This window comes from Taudactylus pleione, unplaced genomic scaffold (genome assembly GCF_031769625.1).
Source record: "Taudactylus pleione unplaced genomic scaffold, aTauple2 ptg000015l, whole genome shotgun sequence".
In the NCBI taxonomy this organism is placed as follows: Eukaryota; Metazoa; Chordata; class Amphibia; order Anura; family Myobatrachidae; genus Taudactylus; species Taudactylus pleione.
The window spans coordinates 16,311,541-16,333,967 of NW_028284417.1; the positions used below are offsets into that span (position 1 = coordinate 16,311,541).

Sequence of the window (22,427 nt, forward strand, 5' to 3'; positions counted from 1 at the left end):
TTTGCCGCTCCTCCATCCTCTGAAGCATATAGAGGGTTGAGTTCCACCACGTCACAACCTCTTGCTTCAGGTGATGGCGGGCAGGTTCAAGAGTGTTTGCTGGCGCTTCAGTCTTCGGCACGCAGTCGCTGAATGGCGAAAGTGGCCAGACATTTTTCGGGCCATCCAAAGCGTCTCCTGCACGCCCCTGTCGCTTTTCAGAAAATTCTGCACCACCAAGTTTATTGTGTGAGCAAAACATGGGACGTGCTGGAATTTGCCCAGATGTAATGCCCGCACAATATTGGTGGCGTTGTCAGATATCACAAATCCCCAGGAGAGTCTAAGTGGGGTAAGCCACTGGGCGACGATTTCCCTCAGTTTCTCTAAGAGGTTGTCGGCAGTGTGCCTCTTACTGAAACCGGTGATACACAGCGTAGCCTGCCTTGGAACGAGCTGGCGTTTCTGAGATGCTGCTACTGGTGACGCTGCTGTTGTTGCTGCGTAAGGTGATACATCTACCCAGTGGGCTGTCACAGTCATATAGTCCTTAGTTTGCCCTGTTCCAATTGTCCACATGTCCGTGGTTAAGTGGACATTGAGTACAACCGCATTTTTCAGGACACTGAGGACACTTTTTCTGACGTTTCTGTACAGTCTCGGTATCGCCTGCCTAGTGAAGTGGAATCTAGACGGGATTTGGAACCGGGAACACACTACCTCCATCAATTGTCTAAATCCTACTGAACCAATGGCGGATACCGGACGCACGTCTAACACCAACATAGCAGTCAAGGCCTCAGTTATACGTTTTGCTTCAGGATGACTGCTGTCGTACTTCATCCTCCTCGCTAAGGACTGTTGGAGGGTCAATTGTTTAGTAAAAGTAGTGGTGTTCCTACTTCCTCTCTGGGATGATGAACGACTCCCAGCAGCAGCAACAGCAGCAGCGGCAGCAGTAGGCGTAGCAATGCAGGATCCGCCGGAGGAATCCCAGATAGGAGAGTCAGTCATGCCAGTGACATGGCCTGCAGGACTACTTCCGATCCTGACTAAGGAGGAAATTGACGAGGAGGGAGTTGATGGTGTGGTTTGCAGGCGCTTGGATACAACAGGACAACGGGATTTAGGTGTCCCTGGACTGCTTACGGTCTTAGCCAAAGTTTCTGAACTTGACAGTAACTTTTTATGAACGCGCTGCAGGTGCCGTATAAGGGAGGATGTTCCTAGGTGGTTAACGTCCCTACCCCTACTTATTTCACCTTTACATATGGTACATATGGCAAGACAGTTGTTGTCCGGATTTGGATAGAAAGAGGTGGAATGTTTGGTCTTCTGCCCAGGCATGACCGTGATGGGCTTTTTCATCCCACGGACAACAACTGTCTCCCCCGGAGCCTGATTTAAACAAACCACATCACCATCAGAATCCTCCTCGCCAACTTCCTCCTCAGTGCCAGCTACACCAGTATCCTCATCCTGTTGTACTTCAATTTGCATATCAGCAAGTGGACTGTGGGTGCTCCTTTCAGCACTTGCAGGAGGCGTGCAAATGGTGGAAAGGGCCACCTCTTCCCGTCCAGTGCTGGGAAGATCAGGCATCGCAACCACCACCACACTTGGACTCTCCTTGGGGATTTGTGATATCTTCTTAGAACGCACAGTTCTTCGCTGTGCTTTTGCCAGCTTAACTCATTTGATTTTTTTAGCCGTGTCGTAAATGGCAAATTGGCAAGTTTACATTTCTCCTCAGATGATTTAAATGTTTTTTTTAAGGTAATTTTCCTGAACTTTGGGCCTGATTCAGAGCCGGACGTTCTGACCAGAGCGCTCGCTCTGAATCAGGGCCCTCCTCCATGAAAATGGAGCGGCCTCCTGGCCGCTCGCATAGCTGTGGGTGACCACCCACAGCATATGCGAGTGGCCAAAAAGATGGTCGCGACCATCGGACTTGCGACGGAGACCCTGCGGTAGGGTCTCCCTGCCACAAGCACTAGTTATGTCAGTGGGGCCGGCTTCAGACGGTAGGCGTTCCCATGGCACGCCCACCAAAGGGGGCGTGCTGTCAATCAACATCGACAGCACGCCCCCTTTGGTGCGAGACCCGGAGCGATGGGAAGCCTGTCGCTCCCCAGGTCTCGCGCATGCGCACGACGGAGCTCCCTCCGTCGTGCACATGCGCAGTGGGGAACATCGACCCACTTGCGAGCGTACTGCCGCTCGCGAGTGGGTCTGGATGACCCCCTTTGTCATTTGGGATTGTATGTGCCCTCTACTATGACATTGGGCATCAACCTTGGCAGACGACGTTGATGGCATGTTATCGTCTATGTCATGACTAGTGGCAGCAGCTTCAGCACTAGGAGGAAGTGGTTCTTGATCTTCCCTATTTTATTTTTATCAGAGAAAGTTTGGTCCTCCATTTATGTTATATTGATATATAGGTGCGACTAAGGCGCACACAAACACAGAAAATAATTTTTTATTTTTGTTGGAGACTAGTGCACTTTGTGGGTTACACCACCCTTTAAGAAATGAGCCAGCCGTCTCTATACTTATGGGACACAGGTGCACGCTTGGCGCTGCTCCTTTGTTGATGCACGTGCAGCTACAGCCCACACAATTCACAAACACAGAAAATATTTTTTTATTTGGTTTGGAGTGCACTTTGGGGGTTACAGCACCCTTTAACGGTCAAGCCAGCCGGCCCTTTACTTATGACACAGGCGCAGGCTTGGCGCTACTTTGTTGATGTAGGTGCGGCTCCTGCGCACACAATTCACAAACACAGAAAAAATATATTTATTTTTTTTGGAGTGCATGTTGAGGGTTACAGCACCCTTTAACGGTCAAGCCAGCCAGCCCTTTACTTATGACACAGGCGCACGCTTGGCGCTACTTTGTTTATGCACGTGCAGCTACTGCGCAAACAATTCACAAACACAAAAAAATATATTTGGGGGTTACAGCACCCTTTAACGTACAAGCCAGCTGGCCCTTATGGGACACAGGCGCACGCTTGGCGCTGCTCCTTTGTTGATGCACGTGCAGGCACAGTGCACACAATTCACAAACAGAAAATATTTTTTTATTTGGTTTGGAGTGCACTTTGGGGGTTACAGCACCCTTTAACGGTCAAGCCAGCCGGCTCTTTACTTATGACACAGGCGCACGCTTGGCGCTACTTTGTTGATGCACGTGCGGCTACTGCGCACACAATTCACAAACACAAAAAAATATATATTTTTTTTTTTTTGGAGTGCACTTTGGGGGTTTCAGCACCCTTTAACGGACAAGCCAGCTGGCCCTTTACTTATGGGACACAGGCGCATGCTTGGCGCTGCTCCTTTGTTGATGCACGTGCAGCCACAGTGCACACAATTCACAAACACAGAAAATATTTTTTTATTTGGTTTGGAGTGCACTTTGGGGGTTACAGCACCCTTTAACGGTCAAGCCAGCCGGCTCTTTACTTATGACACAGGCGCACGCTTGGCGCTACTTTGTTGATGCACATGCGGCTACTGCGCACACAATTCACAAACACAGAAAAAATATTTATTTTTTTTGCACTTGGGGGGAGCACCCCTGATGGACAGAGCACCCCCTGGACAACACTATAGCACCCCTTTAGGACTGGGACACTGCACAGGACTTTGGAGTGGACACAGCCCCTATGGACAACTGACTGCACAACACAGTCCAGCCAGCACCTATGGACTTTGGAGATGTGGACACAGCCCCTATGGACAACAGCAGCACAGCACAACACAGCCAGCCCCTATGGACTTTGGAGGAGTGGACACAGCCCCTATGGACAATAGCAGCACAGCACAACACAGCCAGCCCCTATGGACTTTGGAGGAGTGGACACAGCCCCTATGGACAACAGCAGCACAGCACAACACAGCCAGCCCCTATGGACTTTGGAGGAGTGGACACAGCCCCTATGGACAACAGCAGCACAGTGCAGCACAACACTACACTACACAGCCCAGCCAGCCCTAACTCCCACCCTCCCTCTTCACTGTCCACAGCCGAGTGAGAAAATTGCGCCGACGCGGGTCCCTTATCTAGAATCCAAAACCCGCGAGACCCGGAAGGCGGGATGATGACGTTTTGCCTCGATTTCATATCCGAGTCAGGCGGGAAAAGTCGAGCCTGACTCGGATCGGCCTCGGATCGGGGGGGCTCGGGGGGGTTCAGATTTCAGAAACCCGAACCCGCTCACCCCTACTTTATAGCATTTACAAAAGGGGGAACATTATAATAATAAGAGCTTGAGAGGAGGGGGGTGCATTGTAATTACAACCAGGAAGGGGGATGGGTGCATTATGGCAATTACAGAGCCTGAGGGGGCATTAGGATAATATAATATGGGTTGGGGATGAAATCCCAGCTGTTGGGATGCCGCTGATCAGAATACCGACAGCGGCATCCAAACAGCCAGAAACCCGACACCCCTAGGAACGAACGGTAAGTGTTTTCCTGGTATGCAGTCGTGAAGCCGGCGGATGTAATTCCGATAGCCGGCTCCCCGACTGCTTTATCCCGGTGAGGGTAAAATGACAGGTGTCTAAATCTAGACGCCTGTCATTTTACCGACGCCGGGAGAGTGGCGTCCGGCATCCCGATCGAAGTGGTGCCGGGCGCCGCAGCGGACAGCCACGGGGGGGGGAGGGTTAGGTTTAGGGCTCCCGGGGGGGACTTAGGGTTAGGCACCCCGCCGAGAGGTTAGGGTTAGGCTAGGGGGAGGGAGGGTTAGGGTTAGGCACCCCGGTGGGAGGACTTAGGGTTAGGCACCCCCCCGGGGGACTTAGGTTTAGGCGGTGAGGAAGGGGGGGTTAGGTTTAGGCACTTAGAGAGAGGGTTAGGCTTAGGCACTGGGGGGGGAAAGTTAGGGTTAGGCACCCTAAAGGAGGGTTAGGGGGTTAGAAATAGGTTAGCTAATACTTACCTTCGACAATCGGGATTTCCTCCTCTGCCGGCCTCCTGGTGTCGGGATTCCGTTTTCCTAACCCCTACCCTAACCCTCCCCCCTAGTGCCTAAGCCTAACCTCTCTCTCCCGGTACCCTAAACCTAACACCCCCCTCCCCGGCGCCGGCATTTAGATCATCGGCAACCCGCACGCAGAGATGCCGACTACATTCCCTATAATATGTATATAATTAATAGAATACTCATTTTGTATTTTACAGTGCCAGGTTTCTTAAAACTAGGGTAGGGTACCAGGGATTTATATTTGTTCATATTTACCAGTACTTTAAGGATAATATTAGCAATAAAAAAAGCTAGGCGCTCTCTCTGGGCAGCCACCTCACACTCATGCCGTTGGCATCTTTTTCTTTTTAGCTGTAGGCGCTGGCAGTGGATTTGCTCAGGCTCCTCTTCGGAGGATTAGCACACCAGGCAGCGCAATTCCATCCTCCACTCCCTCCTGCCGGCTCTCCAAATTGTGCACGCCGCGGCCAGACACACATCCACTGAGCCTGCGGCCTGTGCGTGTATCAGTGCCTAGGCAGCAAGCAGTCACAGCAGCAGACCACGGCTCAGAAGACGGTATTGTCTAAATCCCCTTCACGGAGAGAACCCTGACGTCATCAGCCAGTGTCCAGCATCATTCCCTGCCATCCAAGTGGGCATAGAGGGGGAATATAACCATGTGGCGAGCGTAGCGAGTACTTCTTTAGCTGGCTGTCATGGGCAGGAACTGCACTTCCGCCCTCACTCACGTCACTTCCAGGTCCCTAGCATTAAGGGTAAATACAGCCAACATTCCGAAGACAGCTGAAGGACGATGATGATGATGACCTGCATTGATTACGCTGCAGCAGCCCCCTGCCGAGCGGGTGGGCGGCCGGCACCTTCCCTTCCTGTCCGTAACCCAGAGTCCAGGAACATGATGATCCTACCCACCCTCTCTAGCTGCGCCCCTGCTAGAACTTGAATAATGTGTTCCATAATAAAAATACAGCTATGGGATTTCATATGCGTAAAACTGTTACCTGTAAGATTTTGAAGACCAGAAAGGAAAAAAGGTAATAATGAATGCTTGTTTAAGGTGATTTTCTCACGCACACTGACATGATTACTATTGCCCACAGTTGCTAAGAGGGGGCATTGCTAAACAATTGAATGTTAGGAGATGGGGTAAAGACAGGTATTATGGTGAAGGACTGGATTCATTTATTAAATATAATTTAGTAGATTATGTAAAAATGCCCTTGCTCAAAAATAACCAGAAGTTCCAAGTGTTTTGGATAATACACCATATCATTGTATTTCATTCTGGTTATTAGGGTTGTTTGTTGTGATACTCATGTGTAATGATTTTATGATGAGCACAGTCCACTCAAAGGGGCCCATTTATCAACGAGTTTTATCATATGCCTACCCTCCAACATGACCCATTTCGCCAGGTACATAATGCTCTGCTCCTGTACTTCCCACCTAATATATGATTGCAGTCACCTGTGTTGAAACAACTTTCTCATCAATTAACTAGGTCAACACAGGTGACTGCAATCATAAACTAGGTGGAAAGTCCAGGAGCAGAGCATTTTGTACCTGCTTGGTCATGTTGGAGGGTCTGCATATGCAATGTGTTTTAAAACTCGTTGCGTATGATAAAACTTGTTGATAAATGTACCCCAAAATCCTTTGGAGCATGAGCCTTTTCTTACGCACTCAGTTTGAGAAACACCCTTATATCCGATGTGTTCTAAATATCCTAGTCCACAGTTAATAATTTGGATAAAGTAGATGTGCCTGACTCACCTCCTTTTTTTTTGTAACTTATTGTTTACATTTTATATATGCTTTAAGTCCATTCCTCTAATTGGGTGCTCTGCCTCTTATGCTGGGTGCACACTATGTGTATGTGTAGCGAAGATAAGTCTGTGAACGTCGTACAGACTGTCGAAGCTGAGTAATTGGCTGAGACAAGTTCACTTTAAAATTGAATCGCAGCGACGCCATCTTGGAAATGAGATTGCAAAACGCCATTTTGCGAATGGCCACCTAAGCACCGTTTTAGATAAACTCACACTTTAGTACATGTGGCGATAATACTATTAGCACCATGCGATTGCATCTTTCCTCATTTCCCATACACACAGTAATATGCATAATAGCGCTGTTAACTAGTCGCGTATTAGCGAATGCATAAGAAAAAAGACTGTTTAGTAGTTAAATGCGCACGCATCCGCACCAAGTTAACTAGCGTCTTCATATCAAACCCCATACACTCACACATTACATATTCACTTACAAGGTTCCATTAGCTTTAAGGTATAAGATTTAAGTTTGTTCAGTTAGTATAAATGCTGTGAAATAAAGATATTTGGTAACTAAGGTTTTATAGATGCTAGATAAGCATTGTTTGGTTTTGTACTGATGCGTACTCTTTCCATAGTATTCCGGTGTTATCAGTGGGGAGATCGCATCATGCATTCTCAACTTATGGATCGCAGAGACTTAAAGCAACAAAATGTATATTATATGAACAACTGTTAGGATGATTGCATGGGGTGGGAGGGCAGAGATCCCCAGTTGTTAGAGGCTGGGTGAGTCTATTTGAACCAGCCTGTTAAATGCTCCGTAACAGATGGTTCCCCCTTGGGAACCAATAGCATCAGCAACAAACTTCTCTATTGTTTTGTCTATCCCTGGGGGGGTATAAATATGTGTGCTCCAACACTGGGTTTTTAGTCTTCGTGCTGAATGCTGATAGACAAGAGGTTTCTTGCTGATGCCTAACACCAGGTACCGGAAGAGCTGCATATGTATACTGTACTTGGGTCTGTATAATTCCTTTGCGCCAAAATTGTGTCTGGATCAATTGTGTGTAACTGACTGTACTTTTACTTGAAAAATACTTGTGCGTTGGAACCACAGATTCCAAGTCTTAAGTCTTTATTTACTGTATGGCTGCGTACGCAAATTAGCGTCATCATTAGAAGGTATAGGCAGGATATTAGAAGGTATAGGCAGGATATTAGAAGGTATAGGAAGGTGTGTATAGAGGTTCTGATCCAGTATCGTTAGATGGGGGCTCGTAGTGAAGTCACTTACCTGCTCACATGGTACATACGGCTATCGATATTTCAGCAAAGGGTGGAGGGGCCACATGCAGGGTTTTCCTGCAACCTCTTTGTGCTGAAAGATCGCTATCCGTCTCCGCGTGAATTAAGGAAGCTGACTAGAATCCAGGGACAAGAGAGGAAAAAGTTTGTTTTCCTCTGTTGATAGAACCGTACGTTTAAAGGGGTGCCGCAGTACTGAGTACACGGCTAAGTCGCAGGTTTGCACACAGCAAAGATGCACTTTTGTGTGCGCAGCTAAAGGTTGTCATACGGTTGTGTGGTAAGTCGCATTATTGTGTATGCGACTAGTCGAACAATAGCGTATACGTACTTACGGTTGTGCTGCCACGTGTTTGAACAAAGTCGTTGAGGTTTACATTTTTCAATTATTATCAGTATCTGGGTTAACGTGTATTTTTCTGCGCAGGAAATAGTGTGTAACAGTGAGTGTTTTGTTGGTAGGGGTAACTTGTTCCCTACAGTTAAAAGGTACCGTATGACCTTTAAGGGCTAAGTGCTAGTCGCTTGGTAAGCAGCTTTACCGTTCTATACACAGTAGCAGGTGTACATGTTGTCTTTGTTGTAGAGAGGTGTGTGGAAGTGGCCGACATATAAACTTCCATAGGTGTGGAAGTTGCCTTACTAAATCTTATCCGGGTGTGGAAGTTGCCTCTTTCAAATCTTATCCAGGTGTGTGGGAGCCGCCGACTTAAATCGTCCACAGGTAAGTGAAAGTATCTTGATTGTCTTTCACCAGTTTAAATCTTTATTGAAAAGCGTAGGATTTTTGTCTCAGAATGGGAGCCGCGCAAACAGTAGAGATGGTAGACAATGATGTGCTGCTAATGGTGGCACCGATCGGATCGGCTCGTCGTATTATGCATACTAAGTACGGTACTTATGCAATAAGGTATTGTGATGTATGGTTTAAAATGACGATGAAGAGTGTTAGACCGTTTCCCAGAATTGGTAGTTTTGATAAAAATGTATTAGATAATGTCCGGGATCACATCAGTCTGATGCGCTCCCGAGAGAAAAAGGTTAAATATTATGAATGTTTAAAACTGTGGCAGCATGAAGGGGATGCGTGGCTTAAAAATGTGCAAACGACGCAAACTAGCGTCGCAAGCACATTGTCAGAGAATACATCCGCGACGCTAAATTGCAATTCGGGCGAGCCGCAAAATGGCGTGCACGTACGACAAGGTAGCGTCGTGGAGAGTATTGTCAGCAGTTCACGCTCACCTCCCCCACCTTATGTGGATGGAGGTGCAAGTACAGTTACCAAAAATACCCATAAAAATGTAACAAGCAATTTGTACCCTCTCTTAAGCCACCATAAAGAAAATGTTTATGATGTGGATGATGAGCCTATTGTAATGTCTGCCATTTCCCATGCTGTGCAGATGATAGATGCTGCATCACCACAATCACGAGTGGTGCCGCCATCTCCATCGGTAACAGCAAGGGAAGTGTTAACACCCGCTGCACCCGTAGAGGAAGTTGTTCATACCATACGTAGCAGCAGCAGACTAAACCCCCAACCAGGTCAAAGGTAGCGACGCTGCCGGTCTGCATCCCATTCGGACAATAACCGTTCAATTGGGTATATATTTTCCGGTAGTAGTTAACTGGAATAAAATTTTCACCATTAAGCAAAAGGAGAGTGAAACTGCAGAAGATTACTGCGATCGGGCTCTGCAGGCTATCACCCAGTACACTGGGATATAGGATATTAAAGATAGCACTCACCACAGGGGAATGATAGTCACGGTACTCATGGATGGTCTGAAAGAGAGTTTAAAAACTCGGGTTCAGACCTCACAGCCTGGCTGGCGGGGACTCACAATAGATGCCCTCATAGAAACCGCCATCGAACATGATAAAAACATCTCAAAGAAGAGAGAAACCCAGAGCGAAAAACTTATGGGTGTCAGTATCCAAGCTCTGGAGGGAATGACGGTAACATCACAGCCAACAGACACACTTGCACTTGCACACACACTCACATCTGAACAAGTATGTGCTCTCACTAACCTCATGCAACAACAAACACAACTCTATCCCACTAACCCGATGCAACCACAGGTCCCATACTACCCACCAACTTCTTATCCCCCACAATACCCTTACCCTCCCTATCCGTACCCATATCCACCACCTTTACCCTCTGCGCAAACCTCACAACACCACATGTCTTCACCCGATACACGAACATGTTTTAACTGTAAACAACCAGGACACTTAAGTAGAAACTGTACAGTAAAAAGAGTAGGAACCCCAAATCAGGGAAGACCTGGATATCCCCATAAGGGATATGCACAGAGGCCAGCAAATGTCCAGCAGGCACCAGCTCCAATTGTGGCCGTAAATGCTTTATTGGAGAATGGTAGCCAACGCTAGGGGTCAGGTCATACCTGTAGTCTACAGATAGTCAGATTAACGGGAAGTACTAGGGAAGAACCGGTCATGATGGTTGATGTAGCTGGTACTGAATATCCTTTTCTTGTGGACACAGGGGCGACCAGTCAGTGATAAAATCTCCCATTAATTTACAGGTGACCAACGAGACAGTACCAACAATGGGTGTAACAGGTAAAGCGGAACATTATCCTTTAACAAAGTCCACAGAAGTTACCATTGGGCCATTGCATACCAGGCATTCTTTCCTCCTGGCTGCTGCGGCTCCTACTAACCTGCTGGGAAGAGACTTGTTATGTAAGATGGGATGTGTTATATACTGCACCCCTGATGGTGTATTTTTAGATATCCCAGAGAGAGTTGCACATGAGGTACGGGATATATTGAACACTCCCCAAAGGATAATGTATCACTCTACAAGTTTAAATGAAAATCCATCTCAGATAAATGAAATGTTGTCCCTAATTCCAGATTCCCTTTGGACTAAAGATGGACAGGACACTGGATTAATGGCAAACATAAGTCCCGTAATGGTAAACTTAATCAGCGGAAGGCAAGCTCCAAAAATTCCCCAGTACCCACTTAAACAGGAGGTAGAATTAGGGGTTTTCCCAATAATTGAGCGATTATTGCAACAGGGAATTTTAGTTCGTACAGCTAGTGTAGCCAACAGTCCCATCTTTCCAGTGAAAAAGATTTGTGGGAGGGGTTATAGGCTGGTACAAGACCTTAGAGGTGTTAATAAGGTAGTAGAGAGCCAATTCCCTGTAGTGCCAAATCCAGCTGTCATTCTGATGCAGATCCCACCAAATGCAACCCATTTCACTGTCATTGACCTCTGTTCTGCTTTCTTCTCTGTGCCTCTCCATCCTGACTGTCAGTATCTATTCGCATTTACATACAGAGGTTTAGAATACACATGGACACGGTTACCCCAAGGTTTCATAGACAGCCCCAGTATCTTCTCCCAGACATTGAACGACTGTTTACAATCTGTTCAACCTGCCAATGGATCTGTTCTAATTCAATATGTGGACTATTTATTGCTATGTTCTGACTTGTTTATGTCATGTTTGAATGATACTAAACTTTTGCCCAATTGGACACTGTGGCAAGATCACTCCCCACCTGTTTGAGAAGTGTAGCAGCTACCACTCTATTGGTGAGTAAAAGTGAGGACGTAGTATTGGGTCATGATATGATTGTCTACACCCCCCATGCAGTGTCTGATCTGTTGAACTCAGCTCAAACCAGACACGTCTCTTCAGCTAGGTTTACCAAATGGGAACTAGCACTAATCGCTCCTGCAAATATTACTGTTAAACATTGCAGTATGCTGAATCCAGCAACATACCTACCATATGTACAACATGATGTACAAAGGGTGGAAGGAAGCGAGTTGCTGGTGGGAGGTGAGTTCAGCAGACAATGATACGCATGATTGTATGACATATCTGAATCAGACCTTTACTGCTAGACCTGACATACATGACACACCTTTAGAGAATGTGGATGTGACCTTTTATACGGATGGGAGTTGTCATAGACAAACAGACACAGGTGAATTATGTACAGGTTATGCTGTTGTAAATGGCACAGACATCATAGAAGCTAAACCTCTTGGTCCTCCTCACTCAGCCCAGGTGGCAGAGTTAGTAGCACTAACTAGAGCGTGTGAACTGGCAGCAGGCAAATCTGCTAACATTTACACTGACTCGAGGTACGCGTTCGGGGTGGTGCACGATTTTGGGGCTCTATGGCGTCTGAGAAATTTTATGACAGCAGCAGGCACACCAGTTGCACATTCCCGACACATAAAACATCTTTTAGAAGCAATCCAACTGCCCAAAGTGGTGGCAGTAATTAAATGCAAAGCCCATACATGTGAGGATGACCCGGTGTCACTGGGCAACAACAGAGCCGATGAAGCTGCAAAATGGGCAGCAGGGTTAAAAATGTTTTCTCCAACTGAAACAATTATGTCATTCCAAACAATTGATATGCTGAAATTGATTGAGATGCAAAATTTGTGTTCAACTCAGGAAAAATCCATCTGGAAGTCCAAGGGATGTGGGCAAGTCCTCCGGGCTCTGGAGGGACAGACAAGGTAAGCCAGTAGCCCCCAAGGCATATTACCCCAGCCTGGCTGAGGCAGCACACAGTCTGACTCATCTGGGCAAACAAGGTATGTGCAAGTTGGTGAGGGCATACTGGTGCGCACCAGGTTTTTCTTCACAAGCAAAAAATATAGCAATGTCCTGTCTGACCTGCTTGAGAAAGAACATAGGGAAAGCGAACCCTACTGAACCGTCCCACATTCCACCGACTGATGGACCTTTCCAGGTGATACAAATTGATTTCATCCAATTACCACCCTGCAGGAACCTTAAGTATGTATTAGTGTGCACAGACGTATTTTCTAACTGGGTTGAGGCCTACCCAGCGGCCACTAATACTGCTGCGTTTACTGCCAAGAAAATAGTTCAGGAATTTGTATGCAGGTACGGTGTCCCAAGAATCATTGAAAGTGACAGGGGTACTCATTTCACAGGTGATGTTTTTCAAAATATGTGTAAGCTGATGGGTATTAATAGCCGACTTCATACCCCCTACCGACTGCAAGCCAGTGCCAAGGTAGAGAGGATGAACGGGACTATTAAAAATAAGCTAAGTAAAATCATGGCAGAGACTGGACTAGGATGGCCAGAAGTGTTACCTTTGGTTCTACATAGCATAAGGACCACTCCTAGACATCCTCTGAATCTGTCCCCATTTGAAATATTGTTCGGTAGACAACCTCATTTGATTATAAGTCCACAGGAAGACCTGAAGGGTAACAACGAGGTAACTGTAAAGTATCTTATATCAATGAGTTAGCAGTTAAAGCAACAGCAGCAGAAACTGAAATTGTTGTCTAATGATATGCCTGAAACTAACTGTCATGATGTTGAACCAGGAGAATATGTAATGATCAGAAATTTCTTGCGTTCAGGTTGTTTGACTGATCGGTGGGAAGGTCCGTACCAGTTGCTGCTGACGAGTACTACGTCTTTGAAGGTGGCTGAGAGAGATACCTGGGTCCATTCCACTCACTGCAAAAAGGTCAATCAACCGGTGGAGAAACAAGGCGGAGACAAGGCTGATAGTGTGGACCTGTCGCTCGCGAGCTTGTTCTGGGAGGATTGAAAAGGTTGTAGTGAGATACCTGAACTAAAAGAAACTTGCAGGTTTTGTTGTGACAATGGACAGACCTGCTGTGTTCATTTTCATATTCTCTTTTAGAGTGTTTACCATCTTGATCGGTTCGGGAATGTCCAGTTTCTGTGATGGGAGACCGATCGAGGAAATAGGAGCTGATGGCAGTGCTGATGGAGTGGAGTCAGGAGGAGTGCAATGCCAATCAGGGGAGTGTGTGACCAATCTTAGTACTGTTATTGTTAAGAGAGCTATCATTCCGGATACTCGGGGAAAGTGTGGATGTTTATCGTCTGCAGATTCCTGTATTTGTGACCTTTGTGGGTCCCTAGTTGATGAGAACTGTATCCAACGGTGCCAACCTAAATATAGCCTGTACTGGGGTGGGTATCCTTTAGAGGATTATCATAGTATGGTAGGCAAAGTATTAAATCAAACTGATTGCTGGGTGTGTTCACATGTACCACAGGGACAGCATAATGTAGGGTTGGTGCCATTTCCGCTGAATATCACGGAAATTCTAGAATTACAAAAAGGGAAAACATTGGATGGGAAATTCCTCTCATCCAAACCACCTCATTTCAAACTCTATCAATTCTAAGTAGATAGATCAGTTTTGTGTTTAAACATAACCAACCCCACGGGGAATAATCAGACGATGACCTTCTCACAAAGAGCTGATAATGAATCTATAAACCATGATCTGTTACGCTCCATTAAGTCTGGTGGGAAACATTTTAGGTATCGGTATACATTGAGTTCCATCAAATAAATTATTGGTAAGGTGCCAAATGGTTATTGTGCTAAAATAATACAGCCAGAAACTTGCATGTACCAGATGGAAGACCCAGAAATAGGATTGTTTGCAAGGGAAATGTGCTTAATGATAACATACTATTCCTTATGTTCTCCCTGATAATGTATATTTGGCTCTCCCCGAGTTCCGAAGGTTTGTGTTACCTGGGAAGAGTAGTCCCAGAAGTTATGACCCTCACACATGTTGAAATGCTGGGTATACATAAGAACACACCGTCACCATATCTTCACACACAATATGAACACAGAGGCAAAAGAAATATGATACCTGGTGACGTACATAAAGCCACTCAGTTAATCAGTGAGACAACTGGCTTTCAAGTTTTAGTCGCATTGGATCCCACCAGGATCGCTCGGGGTACATTAAATTTTAGGTATATTCAGGAACTTACTAAATTGATAGATAATATCACTGAGATGTACGATGACACATTCAGGTATACAGGGAAAGAATTGCAAGCGTACGAGAAAGAACTGGTGCAACACAGGCTAGTGTTGAATTATTTAACTGCTGTTACTGGAGGGTATTGCGTAACATTGGCCACCCAGTTCGGAGTAAAATGTTGCACCTATGTCACCAATGATATTAGCGACCCCAAGGAGGTGATAGACCGAAAGATGGATGAAATTCTGCAGCTAAAATGGGAGTTCCGTAAGAACCATAACGCTTCAGTGGCTGAAGTAGGGGAAAAGATAGACGGATGGGTTTCATGGCTGAACCCAGTAAAATGGTTCTCAGGTCTAGGGGAATGGGTCCAGGAAGTGATCGCCAGCATAGGCAAATTCTTGATCCTTATACTAATTGTCATCATAGTAATTGGCATATGCGTCCGGTGCGTTCCTATTGTGTTGAAGTGTGGAAAATGTAAAAATAGAGTAAAACACAAGAACGAAACTATGATGGTGGTCAGTAATGACAATACGTATACCGAGGTAAATATAGAACTGCATTACAACCCTGAACTAGGAAATACCATCATTTGATGTATTATATTTAGACGTACATAGAATGTATTATTGAAATGTTATTTTTAAAACACCTCAGATAATGTAAAGTCTCAATTCCCCTTCAAGACTGCTTTTATAAGACTGGTGCATTCCCACACCTTTCACATGATCTTCCAAGATCCGCGGTGTGCGTATAATAGTAGTTTTATGTCCCCACCCAGAGACACATTATTGATGGATTAAGAACCACCTTGTGCCATCCCACAATAACACTAAATAATATGTAAATGTAAGCCTAAATTAAATTCTAATAGCAGATTGTGATAGCATGTTGTTTGCTATCAAAGGGTGGACTGTCGAAGCTGAGTAATTGGCTGAGACAAGTTCAGTTTAAAATTGAATCGCAGCGACGCCATCTTGTGACTGGCCGCAAGACGCCATCTTGGAAATGAGATCGCAAAACGCCATTTTGCGACTGGCCCCTAAGCGCCATTTTAGATAAACTCACACTTTAGTACATGTGGCGATAATACTATTAGCACCATGCGATTGCATCTTTCCTCATTTCCCATACACACAGTAATATGCACAATAGCGCTGTTAACTAGTCACATATTAGCGAATGCATAAGAAAAAAAACACTGTTTAGTAGCTAAATGCACACGCATCCGCACCAAGTTAACTAGCGTCTTCATATCAAACCCCATACACTCACACATTACATATTCACTTACAAGGTTCCATTAGCTTTAAGGTATAAGATTTAAGTTTGTTCAGTTAGTATAAATGCTGTGAAGTAAAGATATTTGGTAACTAAGGTTTTATACATGCTAGATAAGCCGTGTTTGGTTTTGTACTGATGCGTACTCTTTCCACAGTATTCCGGTGTTATCGGTGGGGAGATCGCATCATGCATTCTCAACTTATGGATCGCAGAGACTTCAAGCAACAAAATGTATATTATATGAACAACTGTTAGGATGATTGCATGGGGTGGGAGGGCAGAGACCCCCAGTTGTTAGAGGCTGGGTGAGTCTATTTGAACCAGCCTGTTAAATGCTCCGTAACAGATGGATCCCCCTTGGGAACCAATAGCATCAGCAACAAACTTCTCTACTGTTTTGTCTGTCCCTGGGGGGTATAAATATGTGTGCTCCAACACTGGGTTTTTAGTCTTCGTGCTGAATGCTGATAGACGAGGTTCTTGCTGATGCCTAACACCTGGTACCGGAAGCGCTGCGTATGTATACTGTACTTGGGTCTGTATAATTCCTTTGCGCCTAAATTGTATCTGGATCAATTGTGTGTAACTGACTGTATTTTTACTTGAAAAATTCTTGTGCGTCAAATTAGCATCATCATTAGAAGGTATAGGCAGGATATTAGAAGGTATAGGCAGGATATTAGAAGGTATAGGAAGGTGTGTATAGAGGTTCTGATCCAGTATTGTTAAGACATATATCGGTTCATCTGCCTATGTGTATGGATGACTCACGACCACTCGTACCCTGGCTACAGGAACCACCAACACTGATATCACAACTGGGCTGGCAAATTTAAATGCCAGCCCAGTTGTGATGTCTGGGCAGACATATCAAGCTGCTGATTGGTAAGTGGGTATAGCTTACCAAATCGGTTGCATGACTGGTGGGACAATCAGTCGTCCGGTGGGTCGGTTAGGTGTGTATGCAGCTTTACCATCAAATTCTGGAATGTTAATGCTCTCATGGTCTGTTACAGTGAAAGTTCTAATTTGGTAATGTCTACAGGTTGTCTCTGCCATCTTCAAAGTTAAACACAAGCTTTTTCCTATAAAGGAGAAATCACTAGTCTCATTATGTATTGTAAGGCAGTGGTTTCCAAACTTTCTTGAATCATGGCGTCCTAGGGTATCAGCTTTTTTTTCACAGCACCCCTAGGCCAAAATTTCTTATTGAGAAATTTTGGGGAAAAAATATTATATGATGTAAATTGTGCTTACCTGTCATCCTTTGGTTCTGTTATGTGGTGGTGGACAGGTTTGAACTTCTGTTTGTCCACGTATTTAATAACTGGCAGCCACCAGCACTGGTTTTGCCTATTACATTGACCATAAATGATTTGTTTTGGTACTGGACCACCAACCTGTGGCACCCTGCAAGTGCTAGGTACACCCAGTTTGGGAACCACTGGCCTAAGGAATAAGATATTCTGGCAAGAGTTCATGTATATATTACATGTTAACAAAACAAAAGTATTGTATCTACCTTGGATGTCATCATTGAATGTGCAGTACCGATTGCGGTATTTGTTCAGCAGACGGAATGCATTGGCATTGGCAAAATCTTCAAACTGGATAAGGCAGGTCATGCCATACCTGAATGATAAAAAAACACCTTTAGGAATACTTTCATGGGAAATGGCTGGTGGATATAGCTTTTTTAATAACACAACTTTATTGAATTGTGAATTCAAAGGCTACATACAACATTACTGCAGCAATAACAACCATGAGCAGGGTACATTTTGATAACAGTAATAGTACCCCATGAACACAAGCAGATCAATGAAGTGAAGTCAATTACTGTAGCTTAATTTTTTTTTATAAAAATTAAGTTTCAGTCAAATCAACTGCATTTTTGTTTCAAATTAATGTGATCACAGATGTAACTATAGTGAAGGTACAAAAAGAGAAGCACCCTAAGGCTCCCACTATTTAGAATTTTTCTTAGTTGAAGCATAAGAGTAGTACAGTAGTTTCATCCATATTAGAAACAATCAGGCTCCTACTATTTTGAATTTAAAAACCGGGAAACTCATGTGACTTGAAGGTTGCTTAAAAGCAATCCCATGCTTCCATTTGGGTACTAAATGCGTTTAAGAAATTATACCCACCTGTCCTGTTAATTTGAGTGCACAAAGAATCTGGCATATAATGATTATTGTGACGTGAATGCGTACATAGCAAGACCAGACATTGTCCCTCCACCCCCCCCATTCCCCAAGCTATTCATTATACTTTCCAGATATGTGTCCAAGCTTTCTATAATGCTAGCCATTTGTTGCTACCAGCTGGGCAACCAGGCATTTATCGTACCATTCATTTGTGAGACCCAGCCATATACTGTATATAATTGCCAGTCTGATCCCCTGCTATTTATGATGCCACTTGTGTAACCTTAAGTCATATATAATACTAGCCCTTGAACCCATTTGGGATACCAGGTGTTTATACTCAGTGCCGGATTACCAAATAGGCAGAGTAGGCCCTGGCCTATGGGCCCTCGTGACAACGGATCTATATAATATTGATTTGATCTTGAAAGAAAATTACAATCAAGCATTCTTACATTGTTTCCAAAATATAGAAAAAAATAATCAACTTAACAACTTAAAGTATATAAACTATATCCATCAGATTCACATTACAGTTTGGACCTCATTCAGAGTCGGTCGTTGCGGCCGCACGGTCGTACGATCAACGACCGCAAAATCCGATCGTACGGCAGGGCGATCGTAAACAAAGTGATGCCCATTCGTTAGCACTGCACCTCCTCTAGCTACCGACTGATCTGAACGAACGATCGAGTCAATCGTAGTCAGGCGCTGTCATTCGCTGTATGCTAATTATGTTCTGATGTTTGCGGCCATATGTGCTGTTTTGATGGTCACATGTCATGTTTACATGGACTATCGATCAGCTTGTTATTAGCTTGTTGGCAATTATCTAATTAAGTGTTTAACTCTTGTTGTTCTTTCAAACGAGTTTTTTCTCATGTGTCAATAAACTTTATTGTTCATTTCGTGGTTGTTTTCTCCGTTCTTATTTTTTCACACAATTTTAAAAACAAAGTAAGGTTTATTAACTGTGAATGTCCGTTTGCTAATTGTGTTAACATTATAAATGCATGTGCATTTTGCGTTAGGATCATTTGCACTCTTATGTTTGCAATTGCACACTGCGTGTTGTAGCCAATCAAATGTGACCTTATTTTTCGGGACACATGATTAAAGGATTGGCCAATAGTGTTTTTTTTTGAGGAAAGTGTAAATATTTTAGCAATCATCTTTTTTGTACCCCATGTATATTTCATGTTTTCTGTAAAATCACCCATTGCCATCATGAGAGCCGCAGCGTTTACCAGAAGAGAGTTGCTTGTCCTGGTAAACATCATGGACAGGCGTATTACCCAGGCTGTGCCGCCCATTTCGAATCGTTCAAAGCGGGCGGCCTATGCGGAGGTGAGGCGATAAGGATATGGCCATCATGACTTAAGAATACATCTCCCATTATTTGTAACATCATCATAGTGGATTTTGGCTCATGCCACATAGTTAGGGTTTCAAATTAGTTGAACAACAGAAAAGTAGAAACCTATTAATAATGTTGTGTGTCTGATACTTACAAACACACCGTAACATCAGTGTGTTTAAACACTTTTTGGTACATTGAATAATGTGTAATGTGCAAATGTTTCTAATTGTAATGAAGTATTTAATCCTCAAAATGTTTAAATTTTCCACAGATCTAACCCACATCCTGAGGGAAATTCGGGAGGAGTTGCGGGAGACCTCGGGCTATTTAATGCAGGCCTACTGCTGCCTACAAAGATTAGTGGGGCGTTTGGAGGATGTGTAGTTTTTTTTATTTTTGTTTTTTAAATTTTATGACACTTTAAAATAAAAAAATAAAGTTTTGTTATTTCCAACATTTGTCCTCTTTTTTGCCACACATTAAAGGGTGTAATTCTGCATGACAAAAAATTTAGGACCAAAGGTGGGTGCCTTTCCATAGTGTAAGAACTTAAAACATGTATTAGTAAACCTTAAGAACATTTGCAGTAATGTTGTTTATTTTTCAATTATGGGTTGGCATACATTATACACCTCAAAATGGCTTACAATTTTTTAAAACAAACAAACAACAACATTTTTAATTCATTTAAAACATTTATTACATAACATACATGTTGCCAACAGGATTTTAATGGTAACAAAAAAATCATAACAGATTCACACATAACTAATGTCCTCATGGTTTGGGCAAATTAAACATCCGGCTTAGTCAAACATAAACAACTATAGTAAAAAACAAACAGATTTTGGAATGGAAAACATATCAATTACTAAAACAAAAGGCAAATTAACTAAACATGTTGGGGGATATCCATGCAAAATGTGTTAGTTGTCCAAAAACATACAGGGTATTGGCAATGGGTTCCATTTTTTTAGCAGGTTTTGGAAAGTGTTGTGATTTTGTTGGTAGGAAAAGAAAACAAAAGAAAAAGGTACACATTAAAATACATTTTGCAAAATTGTATTTTCTTTTCCAAAAAATGTAAATATGCATACCTAAAAAAACGTAAAACGACATCATCGCGTCTGGCCCCCCCGACAGCATCACAACACCTTCCTCCAGGGGGCCATCCTCTGGCAAGGCCTCCTCTGGCTGCATGGGTACTCGACTCCTTATTGCAATGTTGTGTAAAATCCCACACAGAACCACAATGCGAGAAACCATATCCGGCAAGTACATGAGTGCACCACCAGAGTGATGGAGACACCGGAACCGGCCCTTTAAAAGGCCGATACAGTGCTCCACCACCTGCCTGGTGGCAGTAAACGCATTATATTGAGTTTGGGGCCCTGGTGTGGGAGTCAAATAAGGAGTCAGCAGCCAGGGCATGCAAGGATATCCACTGTCACCTGATGGAAATGGGACACCAAAAGATACATACATTTACCATGAGAACCTGTTTACACTATTACTAGAAATACATACTGGATTTTTACTTACCAAGAATCCATGCATCACCAGCTTGCAGTGTGCTTAATTTGGGCCAAATCCCTGAATGCTGGATCACATACGCATCATGGCTGCAGCCTGGGAATTTGGCATTCAGGGAGAGGATCTGGAGGGAGGCATCACATAGCACCATTACATTTAGGGAATGGTAATGTTTGCCGTTCCTATATATTTGTTCCCTGCATGCAGGGGGCTGAAGTGCTATGTGAGTGCCATCCACTACCCCTATGACGTGTGGAAAGCCTGCAATTTCAAAAAACTTCTGCTTTACCACATCAAAGGCTTCCGTATCCAAAGGCATACAAATAAAATGTGCTAGATGATTGAAAAATGCATCTAGCACACGCCTCAGAATCTGTGAAAAGGAGGGCTGGGAGAGGCCACCCACCAGCCCCACAGTGGTTTGGAAGGACCCTGAGGCGCAGAAATGTAACACCGCCAACAACTGTGTAAGTGGTGAGATTGCTGTAGGAATGTTAATCTGACTTTCTAGATCATTCTTTATTATTGAAAGAGTGTCTAGGATAATATTTGGAGGCAGGCGATAAGTGGTTACAACCACATCATCAGGCATTCCAAAAAGGGTGACACGTGTTCTATATATCTTGGCCCTTGCACGCCTCCTATGCCTTCGCCCAGGAGGAGGCTGAGGAAGGTTGGTGGGGGTCAACATGGCCACTATTAGCTGTCCAACATCGCTCTGTAAAGTTAAATTAATATTTTTAATTGGTTCTACAGAGTGTATTTTGATATTTTGTGCAAAAATACTTAGCTTTATAATAATGGTGCATATTCTTACAGGGTCGGGCAGTGCCATCTTCGGAAATCACTACATGTGTATTTGTTGTACGATTTTAAATTGAGAGGGAATTAAAAAAAATATTAAATTTTTTGAGGTCAAAGCAATATTACTACTTTTTGTGTTAAAACCATGCTTAATTTTTAAACTCGCAAATATGAATTGTTGTTAAATGTACAAATTTACATTTTAAAAATAGATCAATAAACAATATTCCCAAACATTTTTATTTAAAAAATTCAAATAAAAATATAAATAAGTGTAGGTTGGAATAAATAGACACTTACCTGATTCAAGTCCAAAATGGAGTGTTAAACACCTTTAATAAATATTTAAAAAAATAAAAAAAATTAACAAAAAATGAACGATTTTTAGGATTGTTGATCCCAAAAAAATAAA

General features: G+C 43.9%; 1 protein-coding gene across 2 annotated transcripts in view; it reads right to left on the reverse strand.

Moving 5' to 3' along the window:
- ME1 (malic enzyme 1) overlaps positions 1–22,427 on the reverse strand; it is a 420,748-nt gene that overhangs the window by 94,745 nt on the left and 303,576 nt on the right. For both annotated transcript variants that reach the window (XM_088471866.1, XM_088471856.1), the window contains exon 7: positions 17,691–17,800. In XM_088471866.1, the coding sequence (XP_088327992.1) occupies positions 17,691–17,800 (110 nt within the window). The remainder of the gene's footprint in view (positions 1–17,690; positions 17,801–22,427) is intronic.